The 25,141-nt window shown below is 40.7% G+C and overlaps 1 protein-coding gene across 1 annotated transcript in view; it reads right to left on the bottom strand.

Annotated features, from left to right (window-relative positions):
• Positions 1–25,141, bottom strand: part of PPM1E (protein phosphatase, Mg2+/Mn2+ dependent 1E) — a 530,484-nt gene that overhangs the window by 128,304 nt on the left and 377,039 nt on the right. Inside the window, exon 4 of the mRNA XM_073615165.1 lies at positions 5,826–6,014. Within this exon, the coding sequence (XP_073471266.1) occupies positions 5,826–6,014 (189 nt within the window). The remainder of the gene's footprint in view (positions 1–5,825; positions 6,015–25,141) is intronic.

Below are 25,141 nucleotides of genomic sequence, written 5' to 3'. Positions count from 1 at the left end.
TAAAATGCTCGTAGCTTCCGGTTTCTTAGGCCATAGAGATGATTGGAGCCACTCTGGTCTCTGATCAGCTCTATGGTCAGCTGGCTGAATCACCGGCTGCATTCTCAGGTTCCCTGTTGAGACAGGAGAGCCAGAGAAAAACACGGAAGACGTTGGGGGGGGGGCATTCCCTCCCACTGCTTGTAAAAGCAGTCTAGAGGCTAATTAGCCGCTAGGATTGCTTTTACATGAAAGCTGACCGCTGGCTGAAAAGAATGATACCAAGATGATACCTAAACCTGCAGGCATCATTCTGGTATAACCACTCAAAGTCGTGAATGGCGTACCTGAAGACAAAAAAATGGTTAACAATAAAGCACAGTAAACGGTAAAGTATAAAAAATTGCATACCTGAAAAGCAAACATGATAAAACATAATAACAATAAAACATTGCAGAATAGAATACAGTAAAAAAGAGCAGAACAATAGAGAGAATAGAGAGAGAGAGAACAATAAAACGACAACTATTATTTTTTATTTTATATTTTTGTGTTTTTTTTTTTTTTTTTTTTTACACTTTTTTTTGTAACTGTAACTTTTATAACTGTAACCGGTTCCAGGTTCGGGTCTCTCAAAATGCGATGGCATCTTGGGAGACCCTGTGAAAGTGTGCCTAGTCTGTGCAATGCTGTACCCTACGCTAATACTCAACTAGTGAATGGTAGCGTTCAAAACATTCGCCAATGCAAAGACCAGGATTGTCAGGACAGGAGGGACAATAATAGCGGGTGTCACGCCTATATCCGCGCTTGCTGCAGACACAACATCTTTTTTGGGGGGGTTCGTTGGGTAGGGGTACTCGGGATGACATAAAGAAAATGCCTCACATGCAGCCGACTGCATTTGGTTGGGGATGTGAATGGGGGAAGTACGGGCGCTGCAGAAGTGGTGGGTTCCCAATTAGGATTGGCGAATGCAGCAGGAAGAGCATTATGGGCACGACGGGCCTGTGTTTGTCTTTTTGGTGGCAGCGGGACACTACTTGTGCTTGCCACCTCACCAGCTTGAACTGCACTTATGGGACTCGCCACGTCACCAAGTGTTACTGCAGTGCGGGTTTGACTACGACCGGGGTGTACTAGGCCGGTGCTTGCCAGTTCACCAAAATGCTACCAAAAAAACTGTTAGCGATCGCAGGGATCAGGCCTGACTCTGCGAACGCTGCAGTTATGCGTTTAGTGTTTTGTAAGTGACAGTGATCGATTGATACTGTACTTGGGTGGGCTGGGCCGGGCGGAGGGGCAAAACGCAGGTGCTAGCAGGTATCTGGGCTGATCCCGCTAACACTGCGTTTGTGGAAACCCTAAACTGCTGGGGACGCTAGTATAGATCTGATCAGATCAGATATTGATCCGATCAGATACTATACCACTAAGGGAGGTGTACGGTGCGTGCGTGGGTGTTAGCGGTACTGGCGCTAACCTGACGCTGCCTGGGGCTGGTGCTTGCCATTTCACCAAAACGCTACCAAAAAAACTGTTAGCGATCGCAGGGATCAGGCCTGACTCTGCGAACGCTGCAGTTATGCGTTTAGTGTTTTGTAAGTGACAGTGATCGATTGATACTGCACTTGGGTGGGCTGGGCCGGGCGGAGGGGCAAAACGCAGGTGCTAACAGGTATCTGGGCTGATCCCGCTAACACTGCGTGTTTGGGAACCCTAAACTGCTGGGGACGCTAGTATAGATCTGATCGGATCAGATATTGATCCGTTCAGATACTATACCACTAAGGGAGGTGTACGGTGCGTGCGTGGGTGTTACGGTACTGGCGCTAACCTGACGCTGCCTGGGGCTGGTGCTTGCCAGTTCACCAAAACGCTACCAAGAAAACTGTTAGCGATCGCAGGGATCAGGCCTGACTCTGCGAACGCTGCAGTTATTTGTTTAGTGTTTTGTAAGTGACAGTGATCGATCGATACTGCACTTGGGTGGGCTGGGCTGGGCCGGGCGGAGGGGAAAAACGCAGGTGCTAGTGGGTATCTGGGCTGATCCCGCTAACACTGTGTTTTTGGGAACCCTAAACTGCTGGGGACGCTAGTATAGATCTGATCGGATCAGATATTGATCCGTACAGATACTATACCACTAAGGGAGGCGTATGCTGCGTGCGTGGGTGTTAGCGGTACTGGCGCTAATCTGACGCTGCCTGGGGCGACGCATATCACCGCCGGGCGATCAGGGGGCTAAACCTTTATTCGGTAATAAACGGCGGGTGCCCTGACACTATAAAAAATAAACGAACTAACCAGCGTCACCCGTAACGGTTATACGGTGATCAGTGGTGAAAGGGTTAAATAGGGGGCAATCAAGGGGTTAAAACATTTATTAGGTAGTATATGGGGGTCCCTGTCGCTATAAAACGCTGACGGCGAACCTAAATATTTACCTCCCTAACTAGCGTCACCAGCGACACTAATACAGCGATCAGAAAAATGATCGCTTAGTGACACTGGTGACAGGGGGTGATCAAGGGGTTAAAACTTTATTAGGGGGGTTAGGGGGGTACCCTAGACCTAAAGGGGGCTACTACTCACTGCCCTAACACTGTAACTGTCACAAACTGACACCAATCAGTAATCAAAAAAAAAAAAAAAAAAAAAATACTGCTTGGTGTCAGTTTGTGACGGGGGGGGGGGGGGGTGTGTGGTTGGGGGGGGATCGGGGGGCGATCGGTGGGGGGTCGGGGGTGTTTTATGTGCCTGGCATGTTCTACTGTGTGTGTTTGTGTTTTGTGCACTTACATGTCTTCTCTCCTCGGTGCTGGAACGGAAACTGCCGAGCCGAGGAGAGATGACATCACATCCTCTGCCTGTGTGAAACTACACACAGGCAGGGGAGGATTCCGATTGGCTGGGAGCGATCGCGAGGGGGGGGGCCACGATCGGATGGTCTCCCCCTCGCCTCCCAACGCTCCCAGTGAAATGCCGACCACCGCTGGCACCGGGGGGCAGGTACGTGATTCTGCCTGCCCGTGCCATTCTGCCGACGTATATATGCGTTAGGTGGTCGGCAAGTGGTTAAAAAACCCAAAATTTTGTATATTATATATCCTAGAGATTTAAAACTTTCCAAAATCCTGGCCTGCCTGGAAATAGAGTGGGGCAAAAAAGTATTTAGTCAGCCATCAATTGTGCAAGTTCTACCATTTAAAAAGATGAGAGAGGCCTGTAATTGTCATAATAGGTATACCTCAACTATGAGAGACAAAATGTGGAAACAAATCCAGACAATCACATTGTCTGATTTTTGAAAGAATTTATTTGCAAATTATGGTGGAAAATAAGTATTTGGTCACCTACAAACAAGCAAGATTTCTGGCTCTCACAGACCTGTATCTTCTTCTTTAAGAGGCTCCTCTGTCCTCCACTCATTACCTGTATTAATGGCACCTGTTTAAACTTGTTATCAGTATAAAAGACACTTGTCCACAACCTCAAACAGTCACACTCCAAACTCCACTATGGTGAAGACCAAAGAGCTGTCGAAGGACACCAGAAACGAAATTGTAGACCTGCACTAGGCTGGGAAGACTGAATCTGCAATAGGCAAGCAGCTTGGTGTGAAGAAATCAATTGTGGGAGCAATAAATAGAAAATGGAAGACATACAAGACCACTGATAATCTCCCTCGATCTGGGGCTCCACGCAAGATCTCACCCCATGGGGTCAAAATGATCACAAGAACGATGAGCAAAAATCCCAGAACCACATGGGGGGACCTAGTGAATGACCTGCAGAGAGCTGGGGCCAACGTAACAAAGTCTACCATCAGTAACACACTACGCCGCCAGGGACTCAGATCCTGCAGTGCCAGACGTGTCCCCCTGCTTAAGCAAGGAACATGTCCAGGCCCGTCTGAGGTTTGCTAAAGAGCATTTGGATGATCCAGAAGAGGACTGGGAGAATCTCATATGGTCAGATGAAACCAAAGTAGAACTGTTTGGTAGAAACACAATTTGTCGTGTTTGGAGGAGAGAGAATGCTGAGTTGCAACCAAAGAACACCATACCTACTGTGAAGCATGGGGGTGGCAACATCATGCTTTGGGGCTGTTTCTCTGCAAAGGGAACAGGACGACTGATCCGTGTACATGAAAGAATGAATGGGGCCATGTATCATGAGATTTTGAGTGCAAACCTCCTCCCATCAGCAAGGGCATTGAAGATGAAACGTGGCTGGGTCTTCAACAAGACAATGATCCCAAACACACCGCCCGGGTAACGAAGGAGTGGCTTCGTAAAAAGCATTTCAATGTCCTGGAGTGGCCTAGCCAGTCTCCAGATCTCAACCCCATAGAAAACCTTTGGAGGGAGTTGAAAGTCCGTGTTGCCCAGCGACAGCCCCAAAACATCACTGCTCTAGAGGAGTTCTGCATGGAGGAATGGGCCAACATACCAGCAACAGTGTTTGACAACCTTGTGAAGACTTACAGAAAACGTTTGACCTCTGTCATTGCCAACAAAGGATATATAATAAAGTATTGAGATGAACTTTTGATATTGACCAAACACTTATTTTCCACCATAATTTGCAAATAAATTCTTTCAAAAATCAGGCAATGTGATCGTCTGGATTTGTTTCCACATTTTGTCTCGCATAGTTGAGGTATACCTATGATGACAATTACAGGCCTCTCTCATCTTTTTAAGTGGGAGAACTTGCACAATTGGTGGCTGACTAAATACTTTTTTGCCCCACTGTACGTGTACATACCAGAGTAAGGCTAGGTTCGCAGTATTGCATATTGGAAACATGCATGAAATTGCGTGCTTTTCAGAAATGCACAGAAACGCGCTGCCATTTAGGAGAAGCGTGGCAGTTCCATTAGTTGTTAAGAATCCCCCATGCATCTGCAAAACATATGCATCAAACCATACGGTGCCTCGCATTTTTGGCAGTCAGAGACTTGCCATGTTTGTTGTGCGTAGGGAAGCCCATTGAAATAAATGGGCTGCCCTACATGCAAAGCACAGATATATGCCTGCCTGACTACTTTGAGTATTAATGCCCAATAAAAATTTTAAAAAATCCTGTTCCCTCTATGTGCTAGGGAGACATCTACCTGATATTCTCTAGTACCAGGTACTGCTGCTGTTCCTCAAGCAAAAAGGAGTGTAGACCACTCAAGTTGAGTGGCTCAACACAGGCTCCACTGCAAAATCCCTGGCTGGTGCTTTGGTTTGTTGCAATCCAGCAAATCAATCAGAAAAGAAAATGAATCACAGCATTTCTTGCTTATTTAACTTGCAGGAGGAGAAGCAGCAAAGAGAACTTTCTATGGTCAGAAGCACTTTCAACCCCCTGGGTAGCGTTAAATGGCTCAAACCTCACCAAAGCATCATGTTGGACAATGCATTATGACATGATCAAGCTCTTTATGACCACTTGATGTGTTAACACCAGACCCAACTAAACTCATTTTAAATGTTCTATTTTTGTAGAATTACTACTTTATAGAAACCTTTAACGGCTTACTAAAACAACCTGCATAACAACCCTTTGTTACATCTCTGAAATTCAAATGTGATGTGAGCAAACAGGAATTCCAAAGGCTTTCTACAACATACAGTATAAGCACATCTGTTACAGGATCTGGAGCTCATGACGTATTATTTGGATCCTCAATTACATGACAAATTATTACCTTGTTATGATAATTACGGTAAATAACATCCATGGATGTGAATATAGTTCTAATATCTTGTGTAACAAAACAGTTTTCTAATATTCAATAATGATAATTGAACAACTGTATGAAACCAGTTAAACTCACAGCAAAAACTGACCTCTCGGGCTGCTTTCTTTACAAAGCTTTCATCTGTAATGCGGAATGCTTGACACAAGGCTTCTGCTGGGTCTTGGGGGAATACCTCTTGACGTACTAAATTAACGTGTAGGTGAAGTGAGGCATAGATGGCAGCGTCTACTCCTCCATGCCCATCAAATACAGCAAAATAAGCTTGCTCCTCTTGGTCCTGGAAATGAAGAGATTACATAAGTAAAACTTCTATGTTTCTGTATGCTTTTGCTCCTACATAGGGTTCTTAACATCGTAATCTTACCAGATAAAATATGCTTTTAGTGTTTTCTGGTTATACTAGTAAATGATATTAAAGGGCTAATCCATCCAAAGCTAAAATTTCATTGTTTGCTAAATACCGGCTCACTAAATAACAAGCTGTTCATGTCTTATAGGGACATAAGACAAGTTAAAAGAATTTTGACCTTCAGTGTTAAGATTTGTTCACTTACCATGGCAATTCAGAGAGGTGCCACTTTCGACTTTTAATTCACTTTATGTTATGGAGGATGCAGTGGGAGTGGAAATGTATTTTGAAGAAAAAGCAGGACGCCTATATGGGTGAAAACGGTCCAGGTGGTAAGATATCACTACTTAAACCCCAATGGTATAAAAATCTAGTGCAGTGACTGGTTGCCAGAACTCAACTATGACTGAAATATAACTTTACCATCCAATCTGTAATGGTTACAAGAAACAATGGTACAGTGCCTTGAAAAAGTATTCACCTTGTATACACCTTGAAATTTTCCATATTTTGTCATGTTACAACCAAAAACGTAAATGTATTTTTTGGGATTTTATGTGATAGACCAACACAATGTGGCAAATAATTGTGAAGTGAAAGGAAAATGATAAATGGTTTTCAATTTTTTTAAATAAATAAATATGTGAAAAGTGTGGTGTGCATTTTTATTCAGCCCCCTTTACTCCGATACCCCTAAAGAAATTTAATCTCAGTATAAATACAGCTGTTCTGTGAACCCCTCAGAGGTTTATCAGACAATCTTAGTGAAAAAACAGCATTATGAAGGCTATGGAACACACCAGACAGGTCAGGGAGGATAAGTGTGTGGAGAAGTTTAAAGCAGGGTTGGGTTATAAAAAAACATCCCAAGCTTTGAGCATCTCAGTGAGCACTGGATGGAAATAGTATGTCACAACTGCAAACCTACCAAGACATTTCCGTCCACCCAAACTGACAGGCCGGGCAAGGAGAGCCTTAAACAGAGAAGCAGCCAAGAGGTCCATGGTAACTCTGGAGGAGCTGCAGAGATCCACAGCTCAGATGGGAGAATCTGTCCACAGGACAGCTATTAGTCCTGCACTCCACAAATCTGGCCTTTATGGAAGAGTAGCAAGAAGAAAGCCATTGTTGAAAGAAAGCCAAAAGAAGTCCTGTTTGCAGTTTGCGAGAAGCCATGTGGGGGACACAGCAAACATGTGGAAGAAGGTCCTCTGGTCAGATGAGACTAAAATTGAACTTCTTTTGCCTTAAAGCAATTTGCTATGCGTGGCGGAAAACTAACACTGCACATCACCCTAAACAAACTCACCATCCCCACCGTGAAACATGGTGGTGGCAGCATCATGTGGTGGGGATACTTTTCTTCAGTAGGGACAGGGAAGCTAGTCAAAGTTGATGGGAAGATGGATGGAGCCAAATACAGGGCAATTTTAGAAGAAAACCTGTTAGAGTCTGCAACTAACTTGAGACTGGGGCGCGGGTTCACCTTCCAGCAGGACAACAAACCCTACACATATTTGAAAATTGCTGTTCACAGACGTTCTCCATCCAATCTGACAGAGCTTGAGCTATTTTGCAAAGAAGAATGTACAAAAATTGCAATCTCAAGATGTGCAAAGCTGGTAGAGACATACCCAAAAAGACTTGCAGATGTAATTGCAGTTAAAGGTGGTTCTACAAAGTATTGGCTCAATACAAATGGCACACTTTTCACATATTTATTTGTAAAAAAATTTGCAAACCATTTATCATTTTCCTTCCGCTTCGCAATTATGTGATACTTTGTGTTGGTCTAGCACATAAAATCCCAATAAAATACATTTACGTTTTTGGTTGTAACATGACAAAATGTGGAAAATTTCAAGGGGTATTAATACTTTAAGGCACTGAATATAAGGGCACAATATGAATATGTCCTTCATGTTGTAATTATGTGTTACATTATCACTTTATTCCCTGTGCAGTTATTAAAGTGGTTTTAAACCCTTACAGACCACTTTGTGCTACAGGTAAGCCTATAATAAGGCTTACCTGTAGCTACCCAGGATATCTCCTAAACCTGCACGGTTTAGGAGCTATCCCCTGTATTTGCATGTGCTGACGTCATTGGCACATACGCACTGACACAAACTGAAGCAACGGCACGTATGTGCCGTTGCTTCAGTGAGTGTGCCGTTACCGCGCACATACACGAGAGTGACGTCATCGCGGCTCCGGCCAATCACAGCACCGGAGCCGCGATACCCAGAGGTAACCCCCCGGAGTGATGTCGGCTGCCGGACCGGTGTATGGGCACCGCAGCGAGGGCTTCGATCACAGGTGAGTATAACATATTGAGCTAGTATGCTATGCATGCTAGCTCATTATGCCTTTGTCTTGCAGGTGTTAGTTTTTTTTTTTTTTTTTTTTAAGTGGGTTTACAACAGACATTTGTGATTCTGTTCATACATTTCAAAATTGTCCAAGTGTACCTGTGTACTTTTACACTGGTATAGTATTTTAATACAGAATTCTATTACTAATAAAATGTATTTTTCATTAAGGAAAATACGGGCAGCTTTATATTTCACATCCACATAAAGATATTCGCTCAGAAATAGTATAAACTACAGTATATATTCAAGCATAATGCACAGATTAGGTACAACTAAAATTTGTGTAATCAATTTGAGAGAGCATGCAATACAGAAACATAAAATCAGAAAAGTCACAGTGGGCAACAGCTTCTCATTTTCTTTTCTCTAATATTAATAACCACATTTTAGGACAGCATTCCAGAATCTAGCAATCTGTAAGCAAGTACAGATTATATAACAGAAATCAGTATTCAACCTTTTAAATTTAGGCCTCATGTACACTGCTGCTGGTAAATGGATGTTTAGGAGCAGTTGGGCATTTTGTTCTGCTGCCCCTGAATTCTCCTCTATGTTATTTTATCAGTACATGTACACAGGGTCGTTTATAGTCGTTTCTAGGCAGTTGAGTTTAGAAGCTTTTTTTGGAACGTAAAAAAATGGGTTCAGACGGATGTTCATAGGCACTTGAAACACCAAATGCCTGTAACAGCTTGTAAACGCTGCTAAATGCGGTAACTCGCATTTAGCAGCGTTTCATTTACAGACTTTTTCATTTTAACAAGAAAACAATAATTTTTTTGTTACAAACGCTTCTAGACACAAATGCGGCTAAACGCGACTAAAGTTAAATTCTTTAAGAGAGGTTGAACAATGTCCCAAGTACATGAAGCCTTAGAGGATATAGATTCATTCTGAAAGCTTTTAACCGCTTGCCGACCAGCGCACGCTGATGTACGTCAGCAGAATGGCACTGGCAGGCAAAAGGGCATACAGGTACGTCCCCTTTAAGAAGCGGTGTCGCAAGCACATGCTTGCCGCGGTCTCCCTGATTGTGGGTCCCGTGGACTCGATGTCTGCCGGGTGCCCGCAATCGTGTCACGGAGAGGAAGAATAGGGAGATGCTTATGTAAACAAAGCATTCCCCATTCTGCTTAGTGATAGGGCAGTGATCTACTGCTCTCTCTGATCGAGAGCAGTGATCACTGTCCTGTGTGTTGAAGCCACACCCCCCCACAGTTAGAATCACTCCCTAGGACACACTTAACCCCTTCACTGCCCCCTAGTGGTTAACCCCTTCACTGCCAGTGTCATTACACTGTAATCAATGCATTTTTATTCGCACTGATCGCTGTATGACAATGGTCCAAAAAATGTGTAAAAAATATCTGATGTGTCGGCCATAATGTCACAGTCCCGATAAAAATCGCAGATCGCCGCCATTACTAAAAAAAAAAAAAAAAAATACAAATGCCATAAAACTATCCCCTATTTTGTAGACGCTATAAATTTTGCGCAAACCAATCAATATACGCTTATTGCGATTTTTTTTTACCAAAAATATGTAGAATACATATCGGCCTAAACTGAGGAAAAAAATATTTTTGGGGGATATTTATTATAGCAAAAAGTAAAAAATACCGCATTTTTTTCAAAATTGTCACTCTTTTTTTGTATATAGCGCAAAAAATAAAAACTACAGAGGCGATTAAATACCACCAAAACAAAGCTCTATTTGTGGGGAAAAAAGGACGTCAATTTTGTTTGGGTACAGCGTCGCACGACCGCGCTATTGTCAGTTAAAGCGACGCAGTGCTGAATCACAAAAAACGCTCTGCTCTTTCGGCAGCCAAATTGTCCGAGGTTGAAGTGGTTAAGCACCATAATTATTTGGTGTAATAAAGAAAGTTTAGTTAGTCCGCTATTAAAGGAGGTTATACCATAGTAGCTATAAAAAAAAGCATCTACCCAGACAACACAGTCTGACAGTTTACAGCAATACTTTTAAATCAGAAAAATAATTATTTAACCCATAACACAGCATCATCATGAAATTCAGTATTGTAGGGGAAAGTACTGTTGGGATTTTGGAGGGGAACAAAATAAAACCCAATGCAGCTTGAAAAACCAACTATCCCTGGGAGGCGCATGGGTGGAGCCTGACTGAGCAGACATGCCAGCTTAGAACTCTGGTCCTAAAGGGACGTTTCTGTTGTATTATGCCATGTCCCGGCTCAGCTTCATCCAGTAAATATTGTTACTCAGTTTGCTAATAACCCCTGCCACTTAATGTAATGGTTCTTGGGAGTTCTTGCCTGAAAATGAAGCCAAAAAACAACAAAGCAGTGCTGCCTCAGGCTTCAGTCAGAACGGCACTAGCTTCATCCCCCCGTGTTACCTCACACTCAGTGAAATCCTCTCAGCGATCTAAGGTGTATGTGGCAACACAGGGAATATGACTTAGATTCAGATACACAAATTACATCTTTTACAGACCCTGCTCATTCTTCTGTTCTGAGGTGATTTGAAAAAATGCTTCACAAAACTCTTCTAGAGACCTCAGATCTAATTACAGACAGTCTGACTATGGAAATCAGAGAACTGGGCCAACACACTGCAAATCTTGAACTGTGGGTTGATGAACTTGAAAATAACACCCAGACTTATGCAGTTGAATTTGAAAACCTCAAAGAGGAAAACTTAATCCTTCAATCTCTTTTAGAAGATTGCGAAAATAGGGCCCGGCGTTCCAATAATAGACGTGGAATACCTGAATCTGTCACTGATTTGCAAGCCACCATGCTATCCCTATTTCAAGGACTACTGCCTTCCATACCAGTTGAACGAATGGAGATGGACAGGGTTCATAGAGCCCTCACCAGTCACAAAGCTGATGGACCACCGCATGATATTATTGCCAAATTTCACTATTTCCGTACAAGGAACAACTTCTAGCTGCAGCTAGAGCAAACTTTTTACTGATCTCAGCTCACTATTTGTAAGGGTCGGGATTTGAGGACATTTCTTCAAGTTTTACAGAGACATCAAATCAGCTATCAATGGAGCTTTCAATTTTCGATTCGCTTCACCTACCAAGGATCTAAATATGTCTGCCGTTCTGCTAAAGAACTCTAATCTTCACAAAACATCCAGATTCTAGAATGCCCTCTAAACTAAAGCAACACACAAAGTCAAATTGTTCCCCTTTCCCTCAAAATTCAGCTGGTGCTGAAGGAAATAAAAGTTCTCGCCAGGGGCAATCAAAACGTGGTAATTTTTCTTCTCCTATGCCAACTTCTGAGGACTCTATGGACTGACTTTTTTCTTTTTGTTTGACTTTATGTCAGGTATTCTTATAGCTGTAACTAACTAGATGTATGGTAAAACCCCCCTTTTTTTTTGTCTTACCAGTTTAGAACTCACTTGATGCAAACTTTTTTCTATTGTTTAACTCCCTACTTTTCTGCTGGTATATATATATATTTTATTTTTATTTTTTTACTGACAGCAGCGAGTTGTTTGCTATATTTCTTTATATAGCCTATACGCTATTTGTTTTTTTAATGTTTTCTGTGATGTTTTTTGGTACTTGTATACACCTTACCCTATCCCTTCCATCCCGCTTCATATGCTTTCTCATGACACATTGATGGGTATGGAACTTAATGGGACAATGGTATCATTTTTATTTTTGTATTACTTTTTATTGTTGGCAGTGTTCCTTTTGGTGGTGTTTTTGTGCCTCCAGTTTGCTACCCTTGGATCCCCATTATTATGTGGGCTTCTGACGGTAGCTCTTTGGCCTCTGGTGGACCACTTGTCGCTCCCCCATAATGCCCTTCTGTTAAGCTATTAGCTCTCTTTATTATTTTACAAATCTTAGTAATATCTGCTCGACGAGAGCCAATTCCTTTCCTTTTCTTACAGCCTTTCCTTTTTCCTACCCCTATACTGAATTGTATGTGATCCTATTCTGTCAGAACTTAACATTTTTATTATGCAACTCCTTATTTTACCAATATGGCCCCCCTAAACATTTTGACCCTAAATGTCCATGGTTTTAATATACCACAAAACGCACTAAAGCATTCTGCTCATTTGCTGCAGCTGAAATCCACATTCTTTGCCTACAGGAGACCCATTTTACTAAACAATCTACACCTATGTTTTTCAGCTCCTCTTATCCACAGGTATATACAGCCTTGGCAGCTACTAAAAAACGAGGGGTTCTTACAGCTATGCACTGTACAATCCCATTTGTACTTTCATCTGAAATGAAAGATCCTGAAGGCCGCTACCTCATTCTTGTTGGGCACATTTCTGATGTTGCTGTAACCATTGTATGATTTTATGCTTCTAATAAACATCCATCATCATTTATTTTCCATATTTTTCATGTAATTGATTCACACAAGTTAGGTACAGTGATATCTGGAGACTCGAACCAAGACCTTTTTCCCTTCTTGGATAAAACTCCCCCTTCTCCCACCTCCTGTTCCCCTAAGCTTTCATTTCAGCAACTTCTCTCTAAGCATAACATTTTAGACTCTTGGCGTGAGCTCAATCCAGCTCGTAAACGCACAAATCATTTTCTAGGATTGATCATATCTTCCTAAGTGTTGGCATTGCCCCAGAGATCCTATCATCAGTTATTACGCCCTTTACTTGGTCTGATCATAGTGCAGTTTGTACTACCAACTCCTCCCCTATCCCGAGATCCCAGGATTAGTGTTGGTGCATTAATGATTCTATTCTAACTCACTTGTCCTATTGTCTAGATATTAAACATGCTCTCAATGACTATCTCATTAATAACACTTCTGCAGATATTACCCCTCTCACTCTTTGGGAAGCCCATAAACCTGTAATTCGAGGTACGCTTATCCGGCAAGCATCATTTCTCAAAACGCAAGCATAAGCTCCTTCACCAAAAATTTGAAAATGACTTCGATCTGTGTCAGAATGCATTCCCGCTTAGAATTCAACCTGTTTCTCACTGACTCTGCAGATAAATTAATACTTAAATCACAACACCTTTATTACCTCAAAGCACACAAACCAGATACCCTATTAGCTCAAACCTTACGCTCACTGCAAAAACCTACAACATCTGTGCGACTCAAACTAAAGCACGATTCACACACAAGTAACCCTGTCAAAATTTGACACACATTCCGCTCAAATCTTACTAAATTATATTCAACCATAATTTTGACCATGATGCCACCGATTCAACTCTACAACAGAAGTCATTGTGGCTATTAAGGCTTTAAAACGTAATAAACGTTCCGGCCCAGATGGATTTTCTGCTTTCTACTACAAGAAATTTTCTGATATATTCTCCGATCCTAACTGAGGCCTTCAATACATTGTTGAGGGGACACTCTTTTCGTTCAGAATCCTTAATGGCCATAATTACCATGCTTCCCAAATCTAAATCTGATACAACTTCTTGGACAAATTACCATCCTATTTCGCTTCTTAATATTGACATTAAACTTTTAGCTAAAATACTTGCAACCCGCTTGAATCAAGTAAAAGGCTAACTTGTTCATCGAGTTCAAGTTCTGTTTATCCCCTCATGCGAAGCAAGTGATAATACACCTAGAGCTTCTTTACTTGTCCATGTCGCTAAATCTAGATGTCTAAATGCATGTTTTTTATCTCTCGATATAAAAAAAGCATTTGACACTGTCTTATGGCCATACTTATAATATATTCTTCAAAAATAGGGGTTTGGACCTCATTTTTTTAAATGGATTTCATCCTTATACCACAAGCCAAATGTATTTATCAAATATGCTAGTTTTAAATCAAACCCTTTCCCTATTGGGGAGGACCTGTCAAGGATGTCCTCTTTCCCCCCACCTATTTGCACTCCTCATTGAACCCTCGGCCCATTTAATTAGACCTGATCCAAACATAAAAGGTATTGAATTAGCTGGATGTCATCATAAAATATGTCTTTTTGCAGATGGCATCTTACTCTCCATGTCAACTCCCCATATCACAGCACCTAATCTCCTCTGTCCTAAACCGTTTTGCACACATTTCAGGCTTAACAGTTAACTATAAAAAAATAACTGCACTCAACATTTCCTTGGCTCCTACAGACCTTCAGCTTTCTAAAGATTCACTGGCCTTCTCTTGTACGCCTCATAGACTTCCACACCACAGGAATACAACTCACTCCTAAAATAACTGACTTATACTCAGCTAACTTCCCTCCATTACTAAAACAGGTTACCAGATTATTATCACAATGGTGCTCTAGCCCTCTATCCAGGATATGCAAAATTTATGTAATTAAGATGGCTATATTGCCCAAGATTTTATATCTTTTTAGAGTCTTGCCCATCCTAGTTCCATCTCATTTTTGACGGCTTATACACTGCAAAATTACCGTATTTATCGGCATATAACACGCACACGCGTATAACACGCACAGGCGTATAACACGCACATTCATTTTAAGAGGGAAGTTTCAGGAAAAAAACTTAAATTTTAAATAAGGAACTTTGAAGCAAAATAAGGGTCAGTGCCCATCTTCAGCCTCACCATTGCCATCAATGCAGCCTGATCAATGCCCATCTGCAGTCTCACAAGTGCCATCAATGCAGCCTCATCAGTCCACATCACTGCAGCCTCACCATTGCCTTCAATGCAGCAGCCTCACCATTGCCATCAGTACAGCCTGAATGATGCCCATCTGCAGCCTAGAGGGGATAGGGAGGGGGCGGGATGAGCGCCGACAGGTTTCATACAGTGAGAATCCCCTATGATAGACAGAACAGTGATCCAAGGGTGGCCCAGGAGATGGGACTTCCTATTACAGAGGCCGCCAAGTAAACAGGAGATTCTCACTGTATGTATTCTGACAGCGCTCGCCCGCCCCCTCCCTGTCCCCTCCCAGGCAGCTAAAATTAAAGTATTGGCGTATAACACGCACACGCTATTTGTACCGGATTTTTGTGGTGAAAAAGTGAGTGTTATATGGCAATAAATACAGTATCTCCTTTTTCTGGGGTAAAACAAAACCACAAACCTCTAAATCCACTCTGTCTCCCACAATGCTGCGGAGGTTTAGGTCTCCCAAATATTTCTGCTTACTATCATGCTGCACAACTTGCACATTTACCAAAATACCATGCGATCAAAGAAATTCCTTTATGGGTAACAATTGAGTCTATCAACTGTGACCCTATTTCGCTATCTAACATGTTATGGTTAAGACCAACTGAATGTACTTTTTTTTTCTCAATCCTATCACAAAATATTCTTTATCCTTCTGGGACATATTCAAAACTTCTCTTGGCCTTCAATCCCCTCATTTAGCGCTCCTTTTTTTTGTTAAAAATCCCACTTTTTACCCAGCCTGGATTGCTCCTAATTCTTTTAAAGCATGGAATACAGCTAATTTATCCTGTTTAAATAATTTAAAATCTGCCTCCTCCATACATTATTTTCCTACTTTGTGTGATACATTTGGACTTCCTCAATCAGGACTGTTCTGATATTTGCAAATCAAAAATGTTTTCCAATCTTACCTCAATTCCAACTTCCAACTATCCCAGATGTCGCATTTTGAATGCATATGTATTTCTGACCCTCATGCTAGAGGACTTGCTTTGTTTCTCTATAAGCAAATTTTAGATAGTACTAACACTGGTCCCCCCTCCATTGTCCACAAATGGGAACCAGACCTTAATCGCTCATTTAATGCTACCGAATTGTCTAGCATATGGTCCGCCACCAAGTCTGCTTCTTCTAATGTTGTTGCTGTGGAAACTAACTTTAAGGTGCTAACCAGTTAGTATTTGGTCCCCGCTAGAATATAGAAATATGCTTCTGATTACTCTGGAGCTTGTTTTCGTGACTGTTCAAAGTCTGGCACTCAACTTCATATTTGGTGGGATTGGCCAAAAATTCTGGAAGGCAGTTTTTGACTTGACCTCCAAAATCTTTGATAAACCTATACAGCCCAATCCTGCTACAGCCCTATTAAACCTTAAACACGATGGGATCACACAGAATCAATTTCAACTTCTTTTACAGCTCCTAACAGCCACAAAACAATTAATTGCTAAGGCACTGAAAATGCAATATTTAATTCTAGCTGAAATCATACACAGAACTAATAAAGTTCTTATTCATGCTAAAATGGAACCAATCGAAAGAGATTGAATCAGTCAGTTTGAGAAACTCTGGCTTCCTTGGGTTTACCTCCAGACTTTGATGACACACTAATATTGCCTCTGTAATTTTACTCTATTTGCCTTGCCTATACTCTCTATTCATTTGGGATCGCATCACCACTTGTAAACCCCCTCATTCCCTTCCCCCCATTTTTCTACCCTCTTCTCTCTATCTACTACTTTTTTTTTTTTTATTTCTACTTTTCTTTTAATATTGTGTGGTACTAATAAACACATTATCTCTTCTGTTTTTAACATATACCTATTAGATTGATCTTATTACTGCTCTTGCAAAATGAACCAATAGTCACTAGCTTACTTTTTTCCTTCTGATGGAATTTGCTAATGCTTTCAATGTAATACTTTATTGGTTTATTCGCTGCTCTACTCGTTACATTTTTACATTCTTATGTACTCATCCTGTTCATAAATTGATATGTTTAGCTTTATTGCTATTTGAATATTGTGCCACCATCCTTGTATGTACTCAATTTGTCAATCTTTGTTATATTTAAAAAATAATAAACAAATTTGACGAGAAAAAACAACGATCCCCTCTTGGTTTACAGGTTTCTAAATGGTAGATTTTAAAGTTTAACGTATTCACTACAACATATTACGCTCAATCTCAAAGCTTTACACTTACTGTATGTTGTCTAATATTTTCCAGCAACACTTTCACAATATTGATCTAAAGTCCCAATGAATAGTAATAAACAAATGTTAAAAGAACAAGTATACTTTTAAAGACCATTTGAATCCCAAAACTTCTTATTTCCATATGCCATAACATAGACCTATTATCTCCTGCTTGTGATGTTGCAGCCACCACCTCTGCTATACTGCACATGCATGGCACTTTACCACAGATTTGAATGGAAAGTCACAATAACCTTAGTTGAGGGGTGGGGGGCATGCAGTCTACAGTAAAGAAGTGAAAGTGTAGTTCTTATTACTTTTTATGAATTGGTAGGCTGCAGATCTAGTTCACTATGCCCATCTAGTACAGCAACAAGGTCTCAGACAAAGCTAAGAAGGTATGATAGATGACAGGGAGATAAGAAAAGGAGGGGGGGTCGGCCATAAGCTACTAAACTGTGCACCTTTCATCGGATTTATCTTTATTTTCTTTCAACATACATGTTCCAGCTCTTTGTGAAATCAACTAAAACAAAACACCTACTTTTAGAACACATACAATAGATAAAAAAACAAACACAATGTTTTTAAAGAGAGTGGAGGTTAGGTAAGTGTTGTAAGGTGTAAAATACTTCTGTTCCCTTAATATACAGATCTTTTGTTTTAACGTTCAGTAGTCAGAAGACTTCTTCTCTCAGCACCCCACTATGCCAGGAGCTAGTTTCTGGAGAAACCCTCCTAGACTTGTATAAGGCTGACAACTAATTCTGGTTCCCAGCAGATCAACACGCTGGAAAAAGAAGCATGCTGGCTTCTGAACTTTATTCTTAAAGATCTCTAGATTGGGAGAGAAGAGTCAAGTTTTATGCACATAATTACACCTACCTCACACACCTCTAAAATATGGGAGTTTATCTTTAAAGAGCAAATAAGGAACAGCTCAATATAAACTAATGTCAACAACTCTTATAAGGGACCAAAAAGAAGTTTGAACTTCCTGATGTACATATTCTGGAAGTGTGGGTGTACATGTAAAAAAAAAAAAAAAAATATATATATATATATATATATATATATATATATATATATATATATATATATATATAATGTATGTATATATATATATGTATATATATATATATATATATATATATATATATATATATATATACACACACACACACACACACACACATACAGACACACACACAGTGAGGGGAAAAAGTATTTGGTCCCCTGCTAATTTTGTACCTCTGCCCACTGACAAAGAAATGATCAGTCTATAATTTTAATGGTAGGTTTATTTTAAGAGTGAGAGACAGAACAACAACAAACATATGCAGAAAAACATTTAAAAAAGTTATAAATGGATTTGCATTTCAATGCAAGAAGTATTTGATCCCCTATCAATCAGCAAGATTTCTGGCTCCCAGATGCCTTCTATACAGGTAACAAGCTGAGATTAGGAGCACTCTCTTTAAGAGAGCTTGTTACCTGTCCACAGAAGCAATCAATCAGATTCTAATCTCTCCACCATGGCCAAGACCAAAGAGCTGTCCAAGGATGTCAGGGACAAGATTATAGACCTACACAAGGCTGGAATGGGCTACAAGACCATTGCCAAGCAGCTTGGTGAGAGGGTGGGTGACAACAGTTGGTGCAATTATTTGCAAATGGAACAAACACAAAATAACTGTCAATCTCCCTCGGTCTGGGGCTCCATGCAAGGTCTCACCTCGTGCAGTTTCAATGATCATGAGAATGGTGGGGAATCAGCCCAGAACTACACTGGAGAATCTTGTCAATCTCAAGGCAGCTGGGACCATAGTCCTGCTCAAGAAAGCACATGTACAGGCCTGTCTGATATTTGCTAATGAACATCTGAATGATTCCATGGAGAACTGGGTGAAAGTGTTGTGGTCAGATGGGCCCAAAATCGAGCTTTTTGGCATCAACTCAACGTGTTTGGAGAAGGAGGAATGCTGCCTATGACTCCAGGAACACCATCCCCACCGTCAAACATGTAGGTGGAAACATTGTGCTTTGGGAGTTTTTTTTGCTATGGGGAAAGGGACGATGCATGTACTGTCAAATCTCAGGTAAGAAACCTCCTTCCCTCAGCCAGGGCATTGAAAATGGGTCATGGATGGGTATTCCAGCACGACCATGACCCAAAATGCATGGCCAAGGCAACAAAGGAGTGGCTCAAGAAAAAGCACATTATGGTCCTGCCAGTCTCCAGACCTTAATCCCATAAAAAATATGTGGAGGGAGCTGAAGGTTCGAGTTACCAAACGTCAGCCTCAAAACCTTAATGATTTGGAGAGGATCTGCAAAGAGGACTGGGACAAAATCCCTCCTGAGATGTGTGCAAACATGGTGGCCAACTATAAGAATTGTCTGACCTCCATGATTGCCACCATGTACTAAGTCATGTTTTGCGTAGGGGTCAAATACTTATTTCACTCATTAAAATGCAAATCAATTTGTAATTGTTTTGAAATGTGTTTTTCTGGAAACTTTTGTTGTTAGTCTGTTAAAATAAACCTACCATTAAAATTATAGACTGATCATTTTGTCAGTGGGCAAACGTAAAAAATGAGCGGGGGGTCAAATACCCACTCTGTGTGTGTGTGTGTGTGTATATATATATATATATATATATATATATATATATATATATATATATACATACATACACAGTGGGGACGGAAAGTATTCAGACCCCCCTTAAATTTTTCACTCTGAAATATCACATGGTCCTAAGTATTCAGACCCTTTGCTCAGTATTTAGTAGAAGCACCATTTTGAACTAATACAGCCATGAGTCTTTTTGGGAAAGATGCAACAAGTTTTTCACACCTGGATTTGGGGATCCTCTGCCGTTCCTCCTTGCAGATCCTCTCCATTTCTGTCAGGTTTGGATTGTAAACGTTGGTGGACAGCCATTTTTAGGTCTCTCCAGAGATGCTCAATTGGATTTAAGTCAGGGATCTGGCCTGCCACCACCATGCTTCACTGTTGGGACTCTATTGGACAGGTGATGAGCAGAGCCTGGTTTTCTCCACACATACCGCTTAGAATTAAGGCCAAAAAGTTCTATCTTGGTCTCATCAGACCAAAGAATCTTATTTCTCACCATCTTGGAGTACTTCAGGTGTTTTTTAGCAAACTCCATGCGGGCTTTCATATGTCTTGCACTGAGGAGAGGTTTCCGTCGGGCCACTCTGCCATAAAGCCCCGACTGGTGGAGGGCTGCAGTGATAGTTGACTTTCTACAACTTTCTCCCATCTCCCGACTGCATCTCTGGAGCTCAGCCACAGTGATCTTTGGGTTCTTCTTTACCTCTCTCACCAAGGCTCTTCTCCCCCGATAGCTCAGTTTGGCCGGACGGCCAGCTCTAGGAAGCATTCTGGTCATCCCAAACATCTTCCATTTAAGGATTATGGAGGCCACTATGCTCTTAGGAACCTTAAGTGCAGCAGAAATTTTTTGTAACCTTTTGTAACTCACTTTTGTCGCCAGCGGTTTAGACATTAATAGCTGTGTGTTGAGTTATTTTGAGGGGACAGCAAATGTATATTGTATACAAGCTGTTCACGCACTACTTTACATTGTAGCAAAGTGTCATTTCGTCAGTGTTGTCACATGAAAAGATATAATAAAATATTTACAAAAATGTGAGGGGTGTACTCACTTTTGTGAGATACTGTATATATATATATATATATATATATATATCTCAAAACATAAGTATACTTGACCACTTTCGAACAAATTACAAATAAAATTACTCCATCTGTAAATGCTTGATGATTGAAGTAATTGGCTTTTCATCCTCATGTTAATTTAGACTGTAACAGTTTATTTTGGAAATGAAATGAAAAGTGAATTATTACTTCCTGAGCCTATCACTTGTCACATCTCCGCCCCTTAGCTGTCTGAGTTTAATATGCTGATTATATCTCTTTTGAAATGTGCGTGTCTGCTGCTGGGTACCGTCAGGGTTGAAATGTATACAGGATGTGATTAAATACAAAATATAGCACATCTCAACCAAATAAAGTCTAATATAGAAGACATTCTATTTACCAAAAAATATTTTGAGTTTTGTCTACACAGAGCAGGTGCTTTAGAACACATTTTAGCCTGGAGTAATATGAATTCAAAAGAAGAAATGTCTAATTACAATATTCTGTAGACTGTGTGCCAGTTTTTACATCAATAATATCAATTTACTGATGTCTGCCGATCCATCCATCCATATATTCCCCCATCCACCCATTCATCCATATCTAGCTACTAAAACATGTCTTACTGGAATATATTGACAGTTTTTCAAAGTCTATTATAGTCTAAATCCAATAACTGATAACACTTCTAGGTGGGCATTTAGACCATTGGATCTCACTCTGAAAGTTTAACAGTATGACGTTTCACCATCTATCTCTTTCCTGGACTAATATGGTTGCCTGTATCTATCAGTTTGCTTGTAAATTACCCAACTGATGTAAATGAGAAAGATATTGCGGTGGAACTGTAAGAAGAACTCTGGAGGAAAGTACAGCTGGATAAATTGTTTTTTTTAGATGAACTTTGGTTGGTATTCTGCCCAACACTTTTACAGAAATATAGAGGTGTAATGAGAACCTGGTCACAAAGCTACAGTGAAATAAATTTGGGGGAGAATTAAAAAATTGAGTAGTAGTTAAAGAATTCTTTATGGTCATCAATGAAAAAAAATCTTCAGAGGACATTTTGAGAAAAAAGTCTCCACACTACAGCTCTCTGCTTAAGTTTAAATATGACCTTCTTTTGTTTTTACTGGCCTAAGGTACATACCTTTATTGTTACACTATTTATGATTGTATTCTAGCTAACTTTCGATACATAATTTGTACTATACTATTTGTATTGATGACTATGTGGATATACCTCAATTGTTCTTTTATATTTATGTACAATAAAAACATATGGCATTTGTCTCTAAAATAAGGGCCTTCTGCAAAGTTCTACAGATATTTGTTGATCGTACTAGTCCACATTATGCAGATTCCTGGGGTGACAATGCTGCACTGCTCCTGAATTCTTAGTTTATAGTCTGTACCCACTGTGGGATGAGAAGATGTAGCAGGGGGTGCAGTTCTCAGCATTGTCATTGCTGATTCACAAGGCTGTAGATTGTTAGTTAGCACCTGGCCACAACTAATCCAACTCACTGCTTTCTAGGTTGACGTCACCATTTCTGCTCTTAAAACCCTTCTATTGTAAGCTGCGTTGTCGGGAATGGGGGGCATGTGAGATGCAAATGGAGGATTTGGCTTGTTTTGGGTGGGTACGTTTTTTTTCTTTCTAAAGGGGCTCTGATAAGCATAGGGCTTGGACTCTCCTGTGGGGGTGGGTGGATTCTTAATGTCAAGGGAGAGGGTGAAATTGATGTCAAGAGGCATCATTATACAGTGCAGATGTCAGTGTCCTTCAGTCCCATAAATACAATTCAGGACTGGAGAGTGAACATGCACCTGTTAAAACATTGAAAAAGTATGAACAGAAGGCCAGGTGGCAGCCTTACAGAGTTTGGTGACAGAGGCTTGGCGCCTAAAGGATCAGGATGCTCCAACAGATCTGGTGGAGTGTGCATGTAAAAGTGCAGGAGGAGGTTGTTTTAGAGCATAAGCACTAGCAATAAATCTCCTTATTTACCTAGCAAGTGTGCCCCTTGCAGGGTGCCTCTTGTGAGGGCCTGAGCAGAGGACAAACAGGGAATCTTTACAAAAAGTCATAAACGACAGTGTCCATCTTTGTAGTTGTAAAAAAGTGCTTTGTGTCTTGACACCTGAAGAATACCCTGATAATGTTATTTCACCATGTGCCCTTATAAAAATCCGCACTCACCAGACAGCGTTGACTTACTTGTACGACAAGAAAAGTCAGCCTCGCTTTTAGGTCACTGCTGGGCCAGATCATGCCACTAGGTTGGTATCTGGGATGAAACTTCTCTTCTTGTGGTTAAAACAATCAGCAATCAAATGGCTCAGACAATAGAGAATCCAAAAACAATAAAAAGGGAGAAGAGGGATCCTCCCATAGTGTAAACTGCTTCTTTATTGTTAAAAAACATTTGCTTCCAAAGCCAACAATAAAAAACATACAGGAACGTATATGCCCAATATGTACGGTCGGTTTAGACCGCCGCAGGCCGTTTGCATAGGTTTCACCTTGACAGGAACTCACACTTCTTAGCGCATTTCATCATCATGCAATGTCCTCAGAAGCAGAAAGTCACAGTGCGTGCCTCCATCTTAAATGTAATACCCGGACCAAGAAAGTATCGCCAATTCCACCAAACCATATGCAAAAATTACAAAGAATTCACAGTCAGAAGGACAATTAGGCAGTGTTATTCATTAAAAACACTATGTAGCAATACCCGACTAAGACTATGTTCAAAACTGCATGTTAAATAACACCCGTAGGGGCTACAAATGCTGGGTGTGCTGTCATCTTGTGAGCTAAAGATATACTGTATATGTTTTGTTATACCAAATTGGAGCGATATGAAAAATAAATATTAGAATGAAAAAAAATGTATATATATATATATATATATATATATATATATATATCAAAAATGAAATTATAGAAATGAAAATAAAAATAAATGGAAGGGATAAAATGAAAGTAAAAATAGAAAAACGAATTAAAGTAAATGAAAATAAAAATAATAGTAAATATAAATGTAAGAAAATGAAAATAACATTAAAATGTAAATAAAAAATTGCCCACTTTGATAAGAATGTGATAAAATGACTAATTGAAAACCATTATTGTAACTCCATAATAGTCATTCATATAATACATAAATTACAATAAACCCTTGATTGATTTGATATGAAGCAGTTTATATCCATATCGATATTCAAACCTTCCGGACTCAAAGTATATAATTCGTATATCCAGCGTATTTCGTTCTTTGACACTGCCTTGCGCATGGCCATGCCCCTCCAATGTCATCCAAGTTAGCCACTTACTTCACTCACACCAGGCAAAGTAAGCTTTTCAGAAAATCTTCCAGGGTATGGCTTTTCTTGTCTTCGGCAAGGTAGCAATAACATACTTAGAGACCCCTTTATTGTTTAGGAACTGGGTTTCAACAGTCATGCGGCTAAAGCGAGATTGTGAAGCAGGGTAGAACAGAAGGCCTTCAGATAGTAGATCCAGTGTGTTGGGAAGAGGCCAGGGTCTTCTGCAAGAACACTGAGTATGTCTGTATACCAGGTTTGTCTGGGCCAGTTTTGTGCCAGACGTATCACAATCTCTTGCTCTATTTTGTTGAGAAGACTAGGTAAAATGCTTAATGGAGGGAAGGCATAAACTAATCTGAACTGAGACCAGGGGGTAACTGGAGCATCCTAGGCCAGACATAGAGGATTCCTGGCTCTGGATACAAACAGAGGTAGCTTGTTGTATCTGAAAGCTAGAATACCCACATCCTGAGTTCCCCTATTTGGCATATCAGATTGAACACAACTGGATGAAGAGGCCATTTCTGCTTGGTCCAGGTGGAGGCGGCTGAGATAATTTTCCTGTCAATTGTTAGGATGTGGAGATTGCAGAAATCACTGGACGTTGACTTTCTGTCCACAAAATAATCTTGTTTGCTTCCTTCAAGCAGCCAAGCTCCTCGTGCCCTCTTGACAGTTGGTATAAGTAACTGTGTTGGTACTGTCTGACTGCCACTGAATTGGGTGTCCCTTTAGAAAGGGGGTCCAGAGCTGGACAGCCTGGCAGCTCTAAGCTTCAAGATGATGATGGGGACTTTGGCCTCCTCCATTGCCAATGTTCCTTGAACCGTTAAGGAATGGA

The sequence above is a fragment of the Aquarana catesbeiana genome, linkage group LG02 (assembly GCF_042186555.1).
Source record: "Aquarana catesbeiana isolate 2022-GZ linkage group LG02, ASM4218655v1, whole genome shotgun sequence".
In the NCBI taxonomy this organism is placed as follows: Eukaryota; Metazoa; Chordata; class Amphibia; order Anura; family Ranidae; genus Aquarana; species Aquarana catesbeiana.
This window is presented reverse-complemented; position numbering and strand designations above follow the sequence as displayed.